Source organism: Indicator indicator, chromosome 1, assembly GCF_027791375.1.
Source record: "Indicator indicator isolate 239-I01 chromosome 1, UM_Iind_1.1, whole genome shotgun sequence".
Classification (NCBI taxonomy): Eukaryota; Metazoa; Chordata; class Aves; order Piciformes; family Indicatoridae; genus Indicator; species Indicator indicator.
Genome location: NC_072010.1, coordinates 73,629,730 through 73,644,789, shown reverse-complemented (window position 1 = coordinate 73,644,789; position 15,060 = coordinate 73,629,730). Strand labels below are relative to the sequence as shown.

The 15,060-nt window shown below is 40.7% G+C and overlaps 1 protein-coding gene across 1 annotated transcript in view; it reads left to right on the top strand.

The window, feature by feature from the left end:
- Positions 1-15,060, top strand: part of SLC9A7 (solute carrier family 9 member A7) — a 73,508-nt gene that overhangs the window by 17,925 nt on the left and 40,523 nt on the right. Inside the window, 1 exon segment of the mRNA XM_054382414.1 lies at positions 14,307-14,506. Within this exon segment, the coding sequence (XP_054238389.1) occupies positions 14,307-14,506 (200 nt within the window).

The following is a 15,060-nucleotide window of genomic DNA, read 5'->3' as shown; positions in this document are numbered from 1 at the left end:
TGTGTGGCCGTGGATAAGCCCATAATGGTGAGACTGCAACCACGGATAAGGCTGTATTGGAGGGGGTTTACTTCTGAAGTGACTGTGGCTGTGGATAAGGCCACAAGGGAGCTGATGCACCTCAAAGTGAGTGTGGCTGTGGAAAAGTCTACACTGCAGCAGATATACCCTGAAGAGACTATGCTTCATAGTTAAAGCTCCACTTGGAGCAGGTGTACTGCTATGGAACTGCAGTCTGTGGATATGTTCAAGACAGAGCATGGACAAGAGGAGGACTTCATTTCAATGTTAAACCGGATGACCTGATCCAAAGGGACCAGGTGTGGAGATCTGTAATGTTGTAGCCAGGGATTCAAGTTGCATGTTATGGGAGTTACTGTAGCAGGAACCACCTGAACCACTGGAGAACAGTGACCCAACCTGAGCTGGCTTTTGTGCCCAATAACTTCATGTAACCCACCACTTTTCCTGTCCTGAGTGTCCACCATAACTGATGGAACCTGAAGTCATAGACTAAATGTTTTGTCAACAGTTGTGGACACTTAGGGAAATTTTGCAGACATTTCACAGAAGTGGTCCATAGAGCCTTTGAATAGCAAACTAAGAGTTTGAAAATAGTAGTTATTTTGCATATATATATTGAGGGAAGAAAGTGAGATTTCCTTTGAAGACATATTACCATATAAGCTACTAGGTGCATATTTTTGTGCATATTGCTTTCTTCAGGTTTTCAGTGAGTTATTTTGCATGAACTTTCTATCTTTAGGATCCAATAATGTGCTTTTTTTTGCAGATCTCTGCTAATGTTTCTTGGTTTGATGGGAATTGATCTGAGTGTGTCTCCTGACACCAGGATGCCTATGATTATTGCTGATAGAAGTTGTTATTCTAAAATTTGCACTTCCGTATGTATCAGTTGCCCAGCTGTTATCTGTCAGGAAGTATTTGCAGTGCTACAGTCATGTCATAGATTTATTTACTTTTTCCGTATTCATATTGGATAATTTTGATAGGTTGCACTGAAGCAACTGGTCTGTGTAGTACATTAGTACAAAGCAGCTTCCATGCTACTTCTGGCACAGAAAATCTATTAACAAAGTCTGACCCTAATTGCTCTCAGTTCCCAGAAATCAGCAGGTAGGCCATGAGACCATTGCACCACATTAGACAGTTCAAACGTGGTGCAGCCTCATTCCACCATATCACTTGGATTTACTTAAGATTGTGTCCTGGTCTGAGTTAGGACAGAACTCATAGAAATACTGTCTGCTTCTTGTCTGCAGAAAAACAAGGCATCCAAAGTATGCCTTTTGCAAAATCTGCAGCATTAGGTGAGGGTACCAGAGACCACTCGGTCTGTCAGTGTTGGATTGCAGAGTCTGGAGTCTTGTTAACATCTCTGCAAGTTGTCTGGCCTTAGTATTTAATTGGCTTGATACTTCACAATCTCCAGAGTGAGAGGAGTTGTTTTAAAATCTGCTTTGTACCTTTGTGCAGGCTCTTTAAATTCAGGGGTGTGCTTGCAACACCGTATCTGGAGGGTAAAGCAATAATCATCAATTTTATGGCTCCATGCTCTTGTTGTATTAAATGTTTAAGCAGTTTATGGAAAGAATACCTTATATAGCACAGCAGGACCTTGGTTTTGGTCTTAATCAGTGGGAGTTACTGCAAGTCTCAGGTTGCCTTTTCAGCAGGGTGAGTATTAAGAGGTAAGTAACTTGGCAGAAGCTGTTTGTGCAGGCAGTGCTGCAGCTTGCGTATTTTCGTTGTCCATTTGATGCTGAGTGGCTCAGTGGGACCTAGGCTTTTCCAGAGGGAGCTGATCATTGCATGAGCAGGAGATGCACAAGAGGTGCAACTTGCTTCCAGTGAAATGGCAGCAGTTGAAGTTGCAGGTAAAGATCTGCCAATGTGCTAGAAAAGAGCAGTTGGGGCTGCTCCATGAAGACAAACTGTTCTTGTTTTTTGGTCTCCTGACAGGAGCCGTGGGGAATCACAGGGAGATACAGACTGAGTAAGATTGTTTAGGCAGCATCTGTGAATCTCTCTTTAATTTTCAAACTTCTGATTTGAGTTCTGGTTTTATCTTTGGATACAGAGGAGTCAACTTCCAGGATTGCTGACTGTCTGCAGGTTCCCACCCATTGGACTCATTTGTGATAGCAGAAAGTATTCACCCTCTGCACCTTTATGTACCAAATTTGCTATCTTGAATTGGAAGCTGCTGCTTCACAGCTACGTATTTTGGTTTTCAGTCAGCCTTGGTCAAGAATCTAACTTCTTTCTGCAAACCCTTAAACAGCAGAAAAGCCATGCACGATTTATTTAAAGTGTTTGCCATGACATTGGTGTTGTCTTATTAAGGAAATTCCTGCCAAACATGCTAACACTTTGAATTGTTCTTGTGTAAGAAGCTATGTAACTGAAGTTTAAAACCACTGCTCTAAGTGTTGTGGTTTGGGATTTTTCCAGAACTCTCCCAAGAAACTTTTCAATTTTAAACTGAAAGAAGTGGGTTTTTTTAGTCAGTGGTTTTAGCCAGTAACTTTCACCTGACATCTAAAGGGGGAAAAAAATAATAAATTTAAAATTATTTTTCCCCCTGAGGCTTGAATCAAATTTTGATATTTTCTGTTTCTTCTTAGTTACATATGCAAGCTGCAAATGCTTTTTAAGAACATCTTATTTTTGTCCTAAAATGTCTTTGGATTTTGAACTTGAGCTTCAACTTGAGTATTAGTTGGTTGTCAGTCTGAAGTCAGTGCTTATACTTCAGCACCATAATTTATTTTGTTTGAAGTTGATTCTTGCTTTTCCCCCTCCCCACCTATCTTGATGAGCAACCTGAAAGATGAATGTGTTGGAGCTCTTGCAAACTGCTAATGGATGGCTTTTAAAAGGCAAATCATTAAATCAGAACTCTCTTCTTCAAGTACACCAGGGACTTTAAGTGCTTGCAGAAAATGAACTTCATTTATAGCACTTCTGTGACTTGTTCAACATGAATTGCAGAAAAGAGATTCAGTGTCTGCCTGTGGGATGTAAATTAACTCAACTCTAATACTCTGAGACGTGTTCAAATGTAGTTTCTGGCATGTAGGAAGTATCACATTTGGGCAACAATGCTCTGATTGGGTGGAAGCCTCAAGCAGTATGATGAAAAGTTATCTTCTGAATTGCAGCTTGAAGGCAGTCATGGGAAGAGCAGGCAAGCATAGGCTCTAACTGGTTTCTCTTTCTATTTTGTAAGCTTGGCTGCTTGGAAGTAGGTGAGATGACAGCTGTGTTTCCTTCTGGCTCTGGGCAAGAGCCATTCCGTTATCCTAATGGCATTCCTAAATGTCAAGGTATACAGGATGATAGTACCAAAAGTAAGCTTAGTGGAAGCAAATTTGAAGGTTTCAATGAGTTACTCTAGATACTTTAACTCCACTGGAGTAAATCTGCAGTCTTTGTGTTATTACCTACTGACCCAGCTTTTGTGCTGTGAGGGTATTAATAAGTGTACATGCACTGCCATTTAACCTGCAAATTGAAATAGTGACAAATCATGGAATAAGTACTTCCTAAAGTTTTGAGGGGTGTTTTTCCAAGTGTCTAGATAATCATCCATCTCTTAGCTACGTTGTCCAAAACCAACAGTACTAGTGTGCAATTTTAAAAATACAAAACTTGTTGTAAAGAGTTGTGTATTCTCCAAGGGTAGCTCGCTCTGTTGACAGACATAGGTTGTCTTGGCACTTACATATGTGGTGTTGTAATTTGTTATCTACATAAATCGATGTTTTGAGAGTTTTTGTGTTGGTTTAAATTATTTATCTGATACCAGAGTCCCTAACAACCACATTGCTATTAAATGAGGTACTTTCTGTGGTTCAGGATGGCAGTTGTAAGCCACACAATGTGTGTATTGCATGTTGTTGTCACTGGAATTTGTATTACTCTGTCAAACATTTTCTTAGTTTAAGAAAAGAGTGTATTTGGAGAAGTTAAAGTGAAGTCAGAATGAACTGATGCTGTATTTAAGTTTTTCCATTTAGATTTTAAGTGAAAGAAAAGGTAATGAAGGTTACATCTGAGCAGTAGTATGGCTGATTAACTCATATATGTAAAAGTGGTAAAGGCTTTGCATGGTGAGCAGCAGTGCTTGGTTTCATGGCCTGCTTATTCTTTGTGCTATCTTGTGGGTTTGAGTCTGTCCCCTGTCCTCTAGTTTTATGCCAAGTGGGAGTTGTTCATGCTTCTGCTGGAAAATGTGCAGGTTCCCAGGTTTTCATACATATTATATGCAGTTAATCCTTTTAAAAGCAAGCAATTTTGAACTGAACTAGTTGCACATAGTTTACTTTTTGTATTGATAAAAATAATGTAATGAGAAACAACTTACGGAAGTTTAGAGGTTATTTTGGTGACGCTTATCTGAAACAGCCCTGAAAGTGCAGTGACGTGAAGCAAGTGAAATAGATCCTTTTTTTGGCTTGGTATCTTCTTGGAAGGGGTACTCATCCGCTTTGGAATGCAAGAATTGCTTTACAGTGATTGTTTTACATATGTCAAAACCCAAAATTTTAGTATGGGACTGGGTGATGTGTTGAAATAGTTCGTGTGGTAAAACCTGCTGGTTCAATCTGAGGATCTCCTACTTATTCTTGAGGTTATATTTGTTTAGGAGAAAATGCAGGGGAGAAGAGTAAGTGGCCAGAAGACAGTGTAAATAAATGACAGTGTGCACTTAAAATGCCTAGGACAAGAACATGCTCATGGGACATGCAGTGGTTCTGCTCATGTCAGTGAGATCAGCCTTTGCCAAGGACATTTTACTCCTTTTTCTGCCCTGCCATGGTATCTTGCAAGCAAGCCCCTGTGGTGTCAGTAGCTGTCCTGGATGTTAGTGAGTCAGATTATTCCATGTTAAAAGGAACTGTCTGCTCTTTATAGCAAATCTGATCTTAATACTAGTACTCCCCTGAAACCTTTGGACTCGTGGGGGGACACATGGAATCATAGGTTCCCAACCATGTCTGTGCCCACAGTGAGACATGCTGGGGTTAGAGTTGAGGTGGGATGCAAAGGGGATATGATTGCGAGGGCATCATGCTTGATACCACTAATGCTGAAGAGGCTGCAAGGGATGGCAAAAATGTCAGGCCAGAGCAGCACCCGAGATCTGTCAGCAAGAAGGTGTCAGTCTGTAGTGGAGGCAGAGCAAGAAGGTTGTGACTGGGAACCACAGGATGGCTTTGTCTGGACTAAAGTTTGTACCAGTTTAGGAGGAAGGAAGGAGGGTGAGAATTGCAGCCATGGGACTCTGGACAATATGCTGGTTGTGAGCAGGCTGAGTTTTTGGCAGCTTGAAGTGCAATCTTTCTTCTTCCTCTCTAATCCAGGGGAGTCAGTCAGGAAGACAAGTGTCACAAAACTGCACAGCTACTGCAGGCTGCTGCAGCAGCAATTTGCGTGGGTTCTGCACTTAGTGCTAAAACAGCTGCTTAAATCTTATATACGGGAACAGAAAAGGCAGTCTTGGGCACGTAATAATCTATTTCTGGCTGCTTTTTGTTGTTGTTGCATGTAAAGTGGGATGGATGTGCGAGTGACTGGGTCAGCAGGTTAAACAGCTTTAGATGGGGATTGAGAATTGTGGTGTGATTGTGGAAAGGCCATGGCCACTGAAGTGCATCTGCTCAGAGCAGTAACCCAGAAAGGCAAAACACAGGGAGCACATGGCTTCTCAGCTCTGCTTTGGGAGGCATCTGGAAGTGGCTGGTTGTCCCTACAAGACAAGATAGCTCTTCTGTTGAGATTGTATGTGTTTTGGATTTTGCAAAAACGGTCAAACGTGTTGCTCGTAGAAAGCCAGGGTTGTCATCTTGCTGCTATTTCTGTCTTTTGTATTGGCTTATTTCCCTGACAGCTACAAACCATCCTGCTTACAAGTGCCTAAGTCTTCTGCCCATAGCTACAGAGTGTGGGGCTTGCCTCAGTGAAAGATTTCCTTGAAAATCCCTGTGTGTTCTACAGGTAGGAGGCTGTGTTGTTAGTAAGTAGATGAGGCTTGGCACAAAAAGACCTCTAGTAAGAGAGAAGTACTGGGACATTCTTCTTGAGACAGCTAAAAACTGTTCTGGTACAAATTTTAGTTCCTTCACTTTGTTCAAAGTTCTTCCTGTTCTTCGCTTCCTAAGACTTTGCCTGAAACCATGTTCTAATCAGAAGCTCACAGAGATGTTTTTTCCAACCCTAACAATTCTATGATTCTATGAAGGCCCCCACACACATTCATGACTTAAAATTTCCTTCAAATGAGCAAATGAGAACTCCTCAAAGCAAGGAAACAGGCTTATCTATAGCTGGCAGCTCTCCTTGTAGGTATTGTGGGGTCTCTGAACACAAAGCCATGATGTATTTCCTGCCCCTTCCCCCTTTATCCTCTCCTGATGTCAAACCTTCAAAATTAAATGACAGTGTCAGTGAGGAGCTTGCTGCTGCTTAATGAATTTCAATTGGGTTGCAGATTGAAGGCTGATCTTTGCAATGACAGATTAATAACTCCTGCTGCTGAAGCTTTACAGCACGTTTTAGTGGAGGGATAATTGTTGTCTGGGCTTTTTTCTTTTAAATTGGAGAGCTTCATTTCTTGCTAATGCCGGAGCTAGGTGATATTAATCTAAGTGTTTTTGTAACAAGCAGCATAATGTAACACTTCTTTGGACTCTGAGGAGCTTGTGGCTCCTTGTTGGAGATATGTTGAGCATCTCTAGCATGCATGTGAAAATAGGGAGAAAAGCAGTTACAAAACACAACAATTAAATGGGAAGTTTTCTGTTGTCTATTGCAGAGCTGCTGCTGCTCCTGCTGTTCTTCTCAGTGCCTGCCACTGTGGTCAGCAATGTTCCTGGGGAAAAGAGTCTCAGTGTTTGGGGTTCTTCCTGGGGAAAAGAGTCTCAGTGTTTGGGGTTCTTCCTGGGGAAAAGAGTCTCAGTGTTTGGGGTTTTTCCTCATCTGGCTTAGAAGTCTGTGTGGAAAGAAGTTTCAGGTCTGCTCCTGCTGCAAGAGGACTGGGACCAGCTGCAGTGGGTACCCTGTTGGGGAGGCTCTGTGGGGCAAGGAAAGTGAGCCACAGTGGGGTGGAGGTTAATGTCTCGGTGGCTGCCCATTGCTGCTCTCACCTCTCAGAGTGTGTGTGGTGTTGGTATGTGTATGGCTTTCACTGCTTTGGCTTATGTAGCTAAGGAGGAATACTTACATTTTTGAAAGTATAAAGAATCTTTTAAAAATATTATTTATATATTTTTTTAAAATGCTTTGAATCTGTGTTGCATGAAAAAGTGGTGATGCAGTAAATGAATTTGAAAACATGTAACTTGAGATTAGATGCAGACACCCAACTTTTCTGTAATCTCTGACAAATACGTGTGCCTTTTATAACTGGTTATTTCTAAGTTGGGAGTGTCTCTTTAAACTGTCTTCTATGCCTTCTCTCAGTTCTTTCTCTGAGTCACTACTGAAGCCTGGAATTGGCTCAGGAGCCTTGACTTACAGTCCTGTGCTTGGACCAGAGGTCACATATTCCTGCCACAGAACAGCAGTTTCTTCCAGGGCTGAACCTTCAGTTTAGGCTCTTCAATATATAGTGTGGTGTGAGGGGTTGTTGGGTTTTGTTTGTTTGGGGTTTTGTTGCTTGTTTGTTTGTTTTTATAGCCTGAGGGTTTTATTGTTGTTTTGAGTTGGGTTTTTGTTGGTTGTTTAACTATTTTTCCTGGATTTTAGATTCTAGGGGATAATACAGGGAGTAATTTTTCTTACTGGTTATCATTTTGCCATGTCTGTATGATCATGTATGGTCATGAGGTTGTCATCTTGCTAATAGTGTCTATTCATCCCTCCAATTTATTTGGACAAACTAATTTTCTTTGAGTTATAACTCTCCTGTACAAATCTGAATCTGTATGTGAAATGTAAGTTCTTCAGAAATTAACTATTGAAATTCTAAAGCAGTCTTCTGTTTAAATCTCTTCACAGTTATATTTTTAAATTACTTTTTTTCTACCTTAAACCTATTCTTTAGCTTCCTCATCAGTAAGAACATGTCTTTATTTGACCTTTTATTTTACATACGACTATTTAGATCACACTAACATGACACCACCTGAAAGAAAATTAGTTCCCCTAGAATAAACAAGAGCAACAGTTAGTCAGAAGGCATTTTCCACCATCACAGACATCCTGTGGGTTTTTTGAAACCCAAGGCTTGTGAGAAGGTGAGGGTGCACGCAGTACACCTGTCCAGCAGTGCAGACCCAACAAGTTAATTTGACATTTGGTTTTGCACAGTGTTTTTGAATAATCTGTTTATTTAAATTCAAAACTATGCTCAGTTTGGCTTATTTTAAAAGTTACTAAAACTGCTGTTTTACACACTGTTGTTTTTGCCTACAAGGAAGAATCACCAGCTTGTTCACTGTCTTTTAACTTCCTTATCTAAAATACCCCTGAGGCGATGGCAAAGCATGACTTTGAATCTGCTATTCAGTGTGTCAGGCCTTGGATATCCCCAAAATTTCCTTCGGACTTCAAGAATTGGCATCACCTGCCTCCATTCCCTGTTGAAAAATGACACCATTTTTGTGTGTGTGTTACTGAGATGCAGTGAAGATTTGTTTTGTGTTTACGCTGCTGAGCATAAACTGCCAAAGAGAAGGGTTAATTTCAAAACAGGCTTCCCATTTTTCAAGTCTCGCATCTTCTGCAGCTCTGTGACAGGCTGATGAGTGCCGTGCTTGGCAGCATTGCACCATTAGGAAAATAGCTAAATAGATCAGCAGTGCTAAGAGGCACTAATGGAGGTCTGGAGCTTTGCAGTCACTTCCCTGACCCTTCTTCAAGGGGCTGTGTAGTGATGTTCCTCTTCACTGTACAGCATAGTAGTGAATGGCAAACAAATGGTATAGAGCATGGGTTGCTAGCACTTTCAGAAGTGCTACATAATGTTTGATCTGATTTTTTTTTTTTTTTTTTTAAATGTGCAACACTGCCAGGTCAGTTCTGGATCAGACACAGTGCTTACTTTGTAAGAAGGGTTGAAACTTCCTTATAAATTGGTGTCAAATTTGTAGGAGTGGACTGTGAGGTTCAAAGGTTGACTCTGTGTTAGGAGCAACACTTTCTCCCTTGGTGTTTCACGCTGTTTTAGGTAAAACTGTACAACTGTGATATCTGGATGCACACAAACGCTCTATAGTAAAACAAGATGTGTGGTAAATACTATAATATAGTTTATAATAATTATTATAATTTAATATTATTATTAGTCTTTTGCCTTGAAAATACTTACAGGGCTTCCTTTCATCCTTCTAGCAAAATTTGTCTTCATCTTTGTTTCTTTGACTTCAAGCTGGTAAAAAGAAATCATTTTAATGTATTCTTTGTATTTTTTCAAAAGCAAAACAGGCACTTTACTCACCGTCGCCTTGCACTACAAGGAAGCTGGTGTCTAAGTACCCAGAATGTGCTGCTCTGCCTCTCTGTGTGGGCTATGCTAAAGGGAGACAGGTTTTGTGTAAGGGTGAGACTGAGTCTTACTGCTGACAGTGCTCCCCAGCTTGACAAACTAGTCAAGATCTGTTACTGTATCATTTCCAAAATTTTCTGGGTTTACATTAAAGAAAACAAGGAAGAACTATTATCAAGTGCTTTATCTGTTGTATCACAGTATCCACTTCTGCGTATTTGTGGCATTAGCAGCAGTAGAACATTTCCTGATCACCCTCTGCGTGCTTTCCAGAGGGCAAGTTGTGGCCTGGGGCAGTGGGCAAGTCAGGGTGAACACAAAAAGTAAAAGTGACCCCTTCTTGGTCTGCTGGATGACTTTGGCTATTATGATCAGAGTCTTAGATTGCTATTTCTTTTTCTCTGACTTAGTTTTAGAATCAGCAGTGCATTCTATTAGTTAAAGCCAAAACAACTCCAAAGTAAGAGAAATCCCCAAGAATGACACAGGAATCACTAAAAGTTGCTTTTGAAGAAACCTTTGCAGCATGAAGTGCTTGTCTGAGGGGTCCCAAATATTCACAGGAAAGCGTACAAATTAAAGCATTAGCTAAACTGGAAAGGACCTCTGAAGGCAGTCTTGTCCAGCCCTCTGCTCACAGCAGGCCCCCACAGCTTGGGAGCCATACTCACAAGAGTATTTGCTACATGCAAGAGTAGAGAGAGCACAACCTTTGTGGGCACCCTATTCTGGTGCTTAGCCATTGCACTGTTTGAAAACCAAGAAACCAAACAAAACTTAACCTGACTTTTTTTTTTTTTCCTCTCGCCTCCCTGCATTTCAACAATTTTGTTGTCTTTACTTATAACTACTGTGTGCTTCTCAGAGGAGTCTGTTCTTATCCTTCCCTGTCTTCCTAGGAGATAGCTGCAAACAGCATTAAGGTCTCTGACAAGTTTTCTTCGAGTTAAAACATGGCTAATACAAACTGCACTGCATAGTGAAAGATCATCACTGTATGGTGCTTGGCCCTTCACCAGGAGCGTACGGAAGGAGCTGTACCTGTACAAGGCTGAGTTCACAAATTGATTTTGTTCACTGATGCACAGCTCAGGTTAACTGAATGGACTTTGTGGAGTGCAAATACCTTTGGTTCCTGCAGGCTGCTGACTGCTGAAGCTCCTGGAAACCTCAGAGATACCTCTTCAGCAGAGAACAGAGCGTGGCTTGTGGTTGTGTGTGCCTATCTGAATTCATGTGTTCACTTCAGTGACTCTGTATGCAAACAAAACTAAAAGTAAATATGCCATTTAAAGTGGCGTATTGTTAGAGTGTTGTTGACTGTCCCTGAAGTCTAATGTTTTTTATTATCAGTATTGATTTGTTTTACATCAGAATAAAAAATTCCTAGCTTTTTAATGCTTCATTTCCAGTAAAATGTTCTCTGTGTGTATCAGCTGTGTGATCAGCATTGTACAGGCAAGATACAGGCTTTCTCTGTTAAAAGTGGGAATGCAAGTTGTATAACTTGATGTTGCAACAGTCGTTGTAAACCAAACCTTTGAAAATAAGGTTTGTCTTAAATTTGGAAGTGTTTGTAGCCTGTTTCTAGGCTTTTCTCTTGTGACAATCTTGCAGTAAAAGACAGTGGCCCTGGATTAGTGGCCCTTGAAGCATTTTTTTGAAGAGACAAAATGTTGTTGAATAGTGGGAATAATACTTGCTCTGTTGATCCAGGTTCCCCTTAAACTCTTCAGCAGTGAGACCCCGTGGTGCAGAAGTAACACAGTTTACTGAATCTTCTGTATCTATTTGTAGCATCTAGCATCCATCCTTCCCCTTGCTTCCAAATGAGTAGCAGAGCTGTACTGAGTTTGTGCTTAATAGCCTAGAATTAAGTCTAAAGTATCCAAATAGGTTTGTACATTGAGCAGTACCAGCTGTCTCCTTTGTTGCTGTTTTGTTCTGCAGCTGCAACTCTGATGTTCCAGAAGTGACTGAAATCAAGTCTCCAGGGAGAATTTGTAGAGGATGCCCTTGTCTTCTGTATAACACCTAATGGAAGGCATCTTCAAAGGGCATCCTGTATATCAGGCTGTTCAGTCTGCCTGAAAAGCACTTGAGTGTTTAGGTTTTCTGAGACCTTAGGACCTGACCATATAAGCTTTGTTGATGTTTTGTCAGGTGAGATGTGATGTAGAATCATCTAACAAGTCCAGTAACTTTTTAGTGTATAAAAGGCTTCATGTTAATTGGGAAATGAAAAATACTTCCATAAAGACAATTTAAAAAAAAAGGCATTAATGAGTTAAGGATTTCTGCAGCTTATGTCTGTCAAATGTGCCCAGTTGATGCATTTCTGTTTAATGTTCAAAACCTGTTTTTTTGGGACTATATGATAAATATACTACCTATACCTTTGTAAGGTCAGGAAACTTTTCCTTCTTCTAACTCATCTCTTGAACTGCCACATGCCTAGAATTTTTTGCTAATGAAGCTGGTCATGCAGTTTGTCTTGTCTCATTGAATATCTTCTGCTTTCCGACCTGTTTCCTCTAATGATTGGGCCATCAGTAGCTTTAGCCACTTGACTGCTTCTGCTAGCTGCTTACCTTGACATTGGTCTCACCTGCACCCTGCTGCAAGACAGCATCCTGGCTACAGGGATCACGTATGGAACTCAGTGTTCAGGTCATTCAGTTTACTTTATTATCAGTAGAAAATGTATGAAAACAGAGTATTTCCCTGTAGCTGTGTTAGCTGGGCCATAGGACACTGAAGGTTGAAGGATGTTTCACTTTGAACACTATGTATCAATTATAGATATAATTGGCATATCTTCAGAACTGGTTTTAAAATAACTGGTGTATCTTACTACGGGGGGGAAATGTGTGAGTGGATTCTATCCAGTAGTATAATGCAATCACACCCAGCTCTCCAGTTGCTCTTGCTAATGCAGTAGCAAGGAGGTTTTCTATCTGCTTTTGCACTAAGGGACAGTCTCTCGAGTCCAAAAAGCTATTACCTCTATTGGTGTCTCCCTCAGTACTCTCAGCTTAATAGCAGTGTGGACCTATCTTTGTGCCAGTACTATGTATAAGCTCATCTGCGGAGTTTTCATTCTGGCTTCTATTTACTGCAGGATTTCAGGCTGATGTGGGTTAGATCACTTTTTAACGCTGACAGTCTGCCTGATCTATTATGTGAGCCTAGCTCTTCCTAGGTGAGAGGGGGATGAGAGCAGCAGAAATCTTTGGCTGCTTGCCTGGCTGGCTTGATGAAGATATCTGCAGCAATAACTGGTAGCACAGCTGGCTTTGAAGTGACTTGGTTGTAAACTGTCGCGTTGTGCAGACCTGCATTTCCAATGTATCTGTTACGCATAGCTGTAAAATGCTCTGGAGTTGTTAGGAACATGCTTGTATTAACCTCCAAATTTAAGTTGTCAGCAATTTGAAATCTCAGTAAGTAGATTTTTCTTGCTGAGAGGGTTTCTTCTCCTGGGTTCTCTTTCAGTACATACTTCTCTTTTCTAAATAAAGTACCTCTTAATTTTCCAGTTACTTTTTAACAATCCTGTGGCTGCTACGTTATCTTAATCATAGAGAGAGGGGGCCAGAGTCAAGCTGCCTGATAGTGTCACAGCTATTACCTGCCATGCCTTCTTCTCTTGCAATAAAACTATTTCTTCACTCTAAACCTGAAGAGAATTAAGCATGTTCTTTCAGTTGTTGTCTTTTGGGATACAGTTTGGATATTCTTTACACTGTGCCATAAACGTAAGTCTGTGTGTGTGTGAGGATTTTAAAAATGTCTTCTACCTCATTTATTCTCTGGTTATTACCTGGCAAATTTATATACCATCTGGGGAAACAGTTCTATGGATGCAGAGTGAGGGTCACAGGGAGCAAAGCCAACACTGACTACTAATTTGTCAACAAAAGTATCAAACGTCCATCTTCACCTTGCAATTGTCTGGAATGAAGGTTAGATCACAGATCAACCTAAGGCAACAGGGAAACTTTTAGTAAGTGGGTATCAATTTGTTTGCTTACCAGACCAAAACCACTTTGATTGTTCTTTTATATTCTCTCTGCACAACTGGAGTCTTGCTCTTTTCTTACTACATTGTAAAAGGAACAACACTCAGTTAAAATCTTGTGCTTCTCCTGCCTCCTGACATGGCCTTTCCAATAGGTTACCAATTATTTTTGTCACTGCTTGATGCATCCCTTAGTGTTGGCTGGCTGAGTATTTTTCCTTACATTCTTTAATCTCAGGTCTCTTATGATTGTTCATTTTTTACCTTACTGTGTTTTTTGTTTGTTTCATGAAGGGTGGAAAACACTTGCAAAAGATGTGTAGCTGCTTCTTTGCATATGTTAGAATTTCCAGGGAAGGGGGGGGGGAGCTGTGTCCTTACTGCAGCCATAAAAGTATATGGTAAACATCACTGTTTCAGCTCAGATATGGTCAGTGTTAGTTGCCAGTGATGCTGCATCTACTCAGTTCTGTTCTCAGGCAGGTGACATGTATTTGATGTGCTCAGTGTTCAGCCTTTTGTGCAACTCACAGTTTACTCATTGGAGGTGTAAATGAGGGTGAGGAAGATGAAACAGGATATGGGGTATTTTATATGTCACTCAGGACCTCTCTTCCTTTGCAGGAAACTGATAGTAATAATTCACTCCAAGATGTTTATGATACATATATGTTGTAAGGCTCATGCATTATACCCTGGATGTTATTTGAAACTAGAAGATTAGGTTCAGGAGTAGCAAATCAGCCTCATGATTTTTTAACTCTCTTCCAGGACTCATAGTTGGGGTGATCTTGAGATACGGGACTCCCTCCACCAGTGGCCATGACAAGCCATTCAGCTGCTCACAGGAGAACAGGCCATTTACAACCTTGCTGGTTAACGTCAGTGGGAAGTTCTTTGAGTATACACTCAAAGGGGAAATAAGCCCTGGGAAGATCCATAACGTGGAGCAAAATGACATGTTGCGAAAGGTGAGAGGTGCCTTTCCTTGTACTTGTCTGAGTATTTCTCCTTTATCTATGCTTCCCTTCCCACCCTGTCCTATTTGAATGTTAGGTAGTATCAAGTGTCTGTTTTCCCAGAGGTAACAGCACTTCAATGCGCAATGCAAAAGCACCTTCTGTATCACATTGCTGCCAGCAGAACTCTGTTGCATGCATGTAGTGCTTTCCCAAAGTGCTGCTTGAGGACTTGATGTACATTTTCCAACATCTGTAGAATTTACAAAGACTAGCTGAACAAAAAAAGTTTGATGCTGCCTTGTATAATATAAGGGAAATTAAAATTTCCACTGAAAAATTGTCTTTGTTTATGGTGGGTTTTAAAAAATGTTTTTTTTCTTTGTTGGTTTTTTTTCTGGTTGTGTGGTGTGGGTTTTTTGTTGTTTTTTTAGTGTGGGTTTTTTTTTAGTGTGCGGGGTTTGTTTTTTTTTTTTAGGGCATGTGTGTTTGGGCTTGGGGTTTTTTTGGTGTGTGTGGCTGTTTGCTTGATTTTGTTGGTTTTGGTGGTTGTTGTTGTTGTTGTT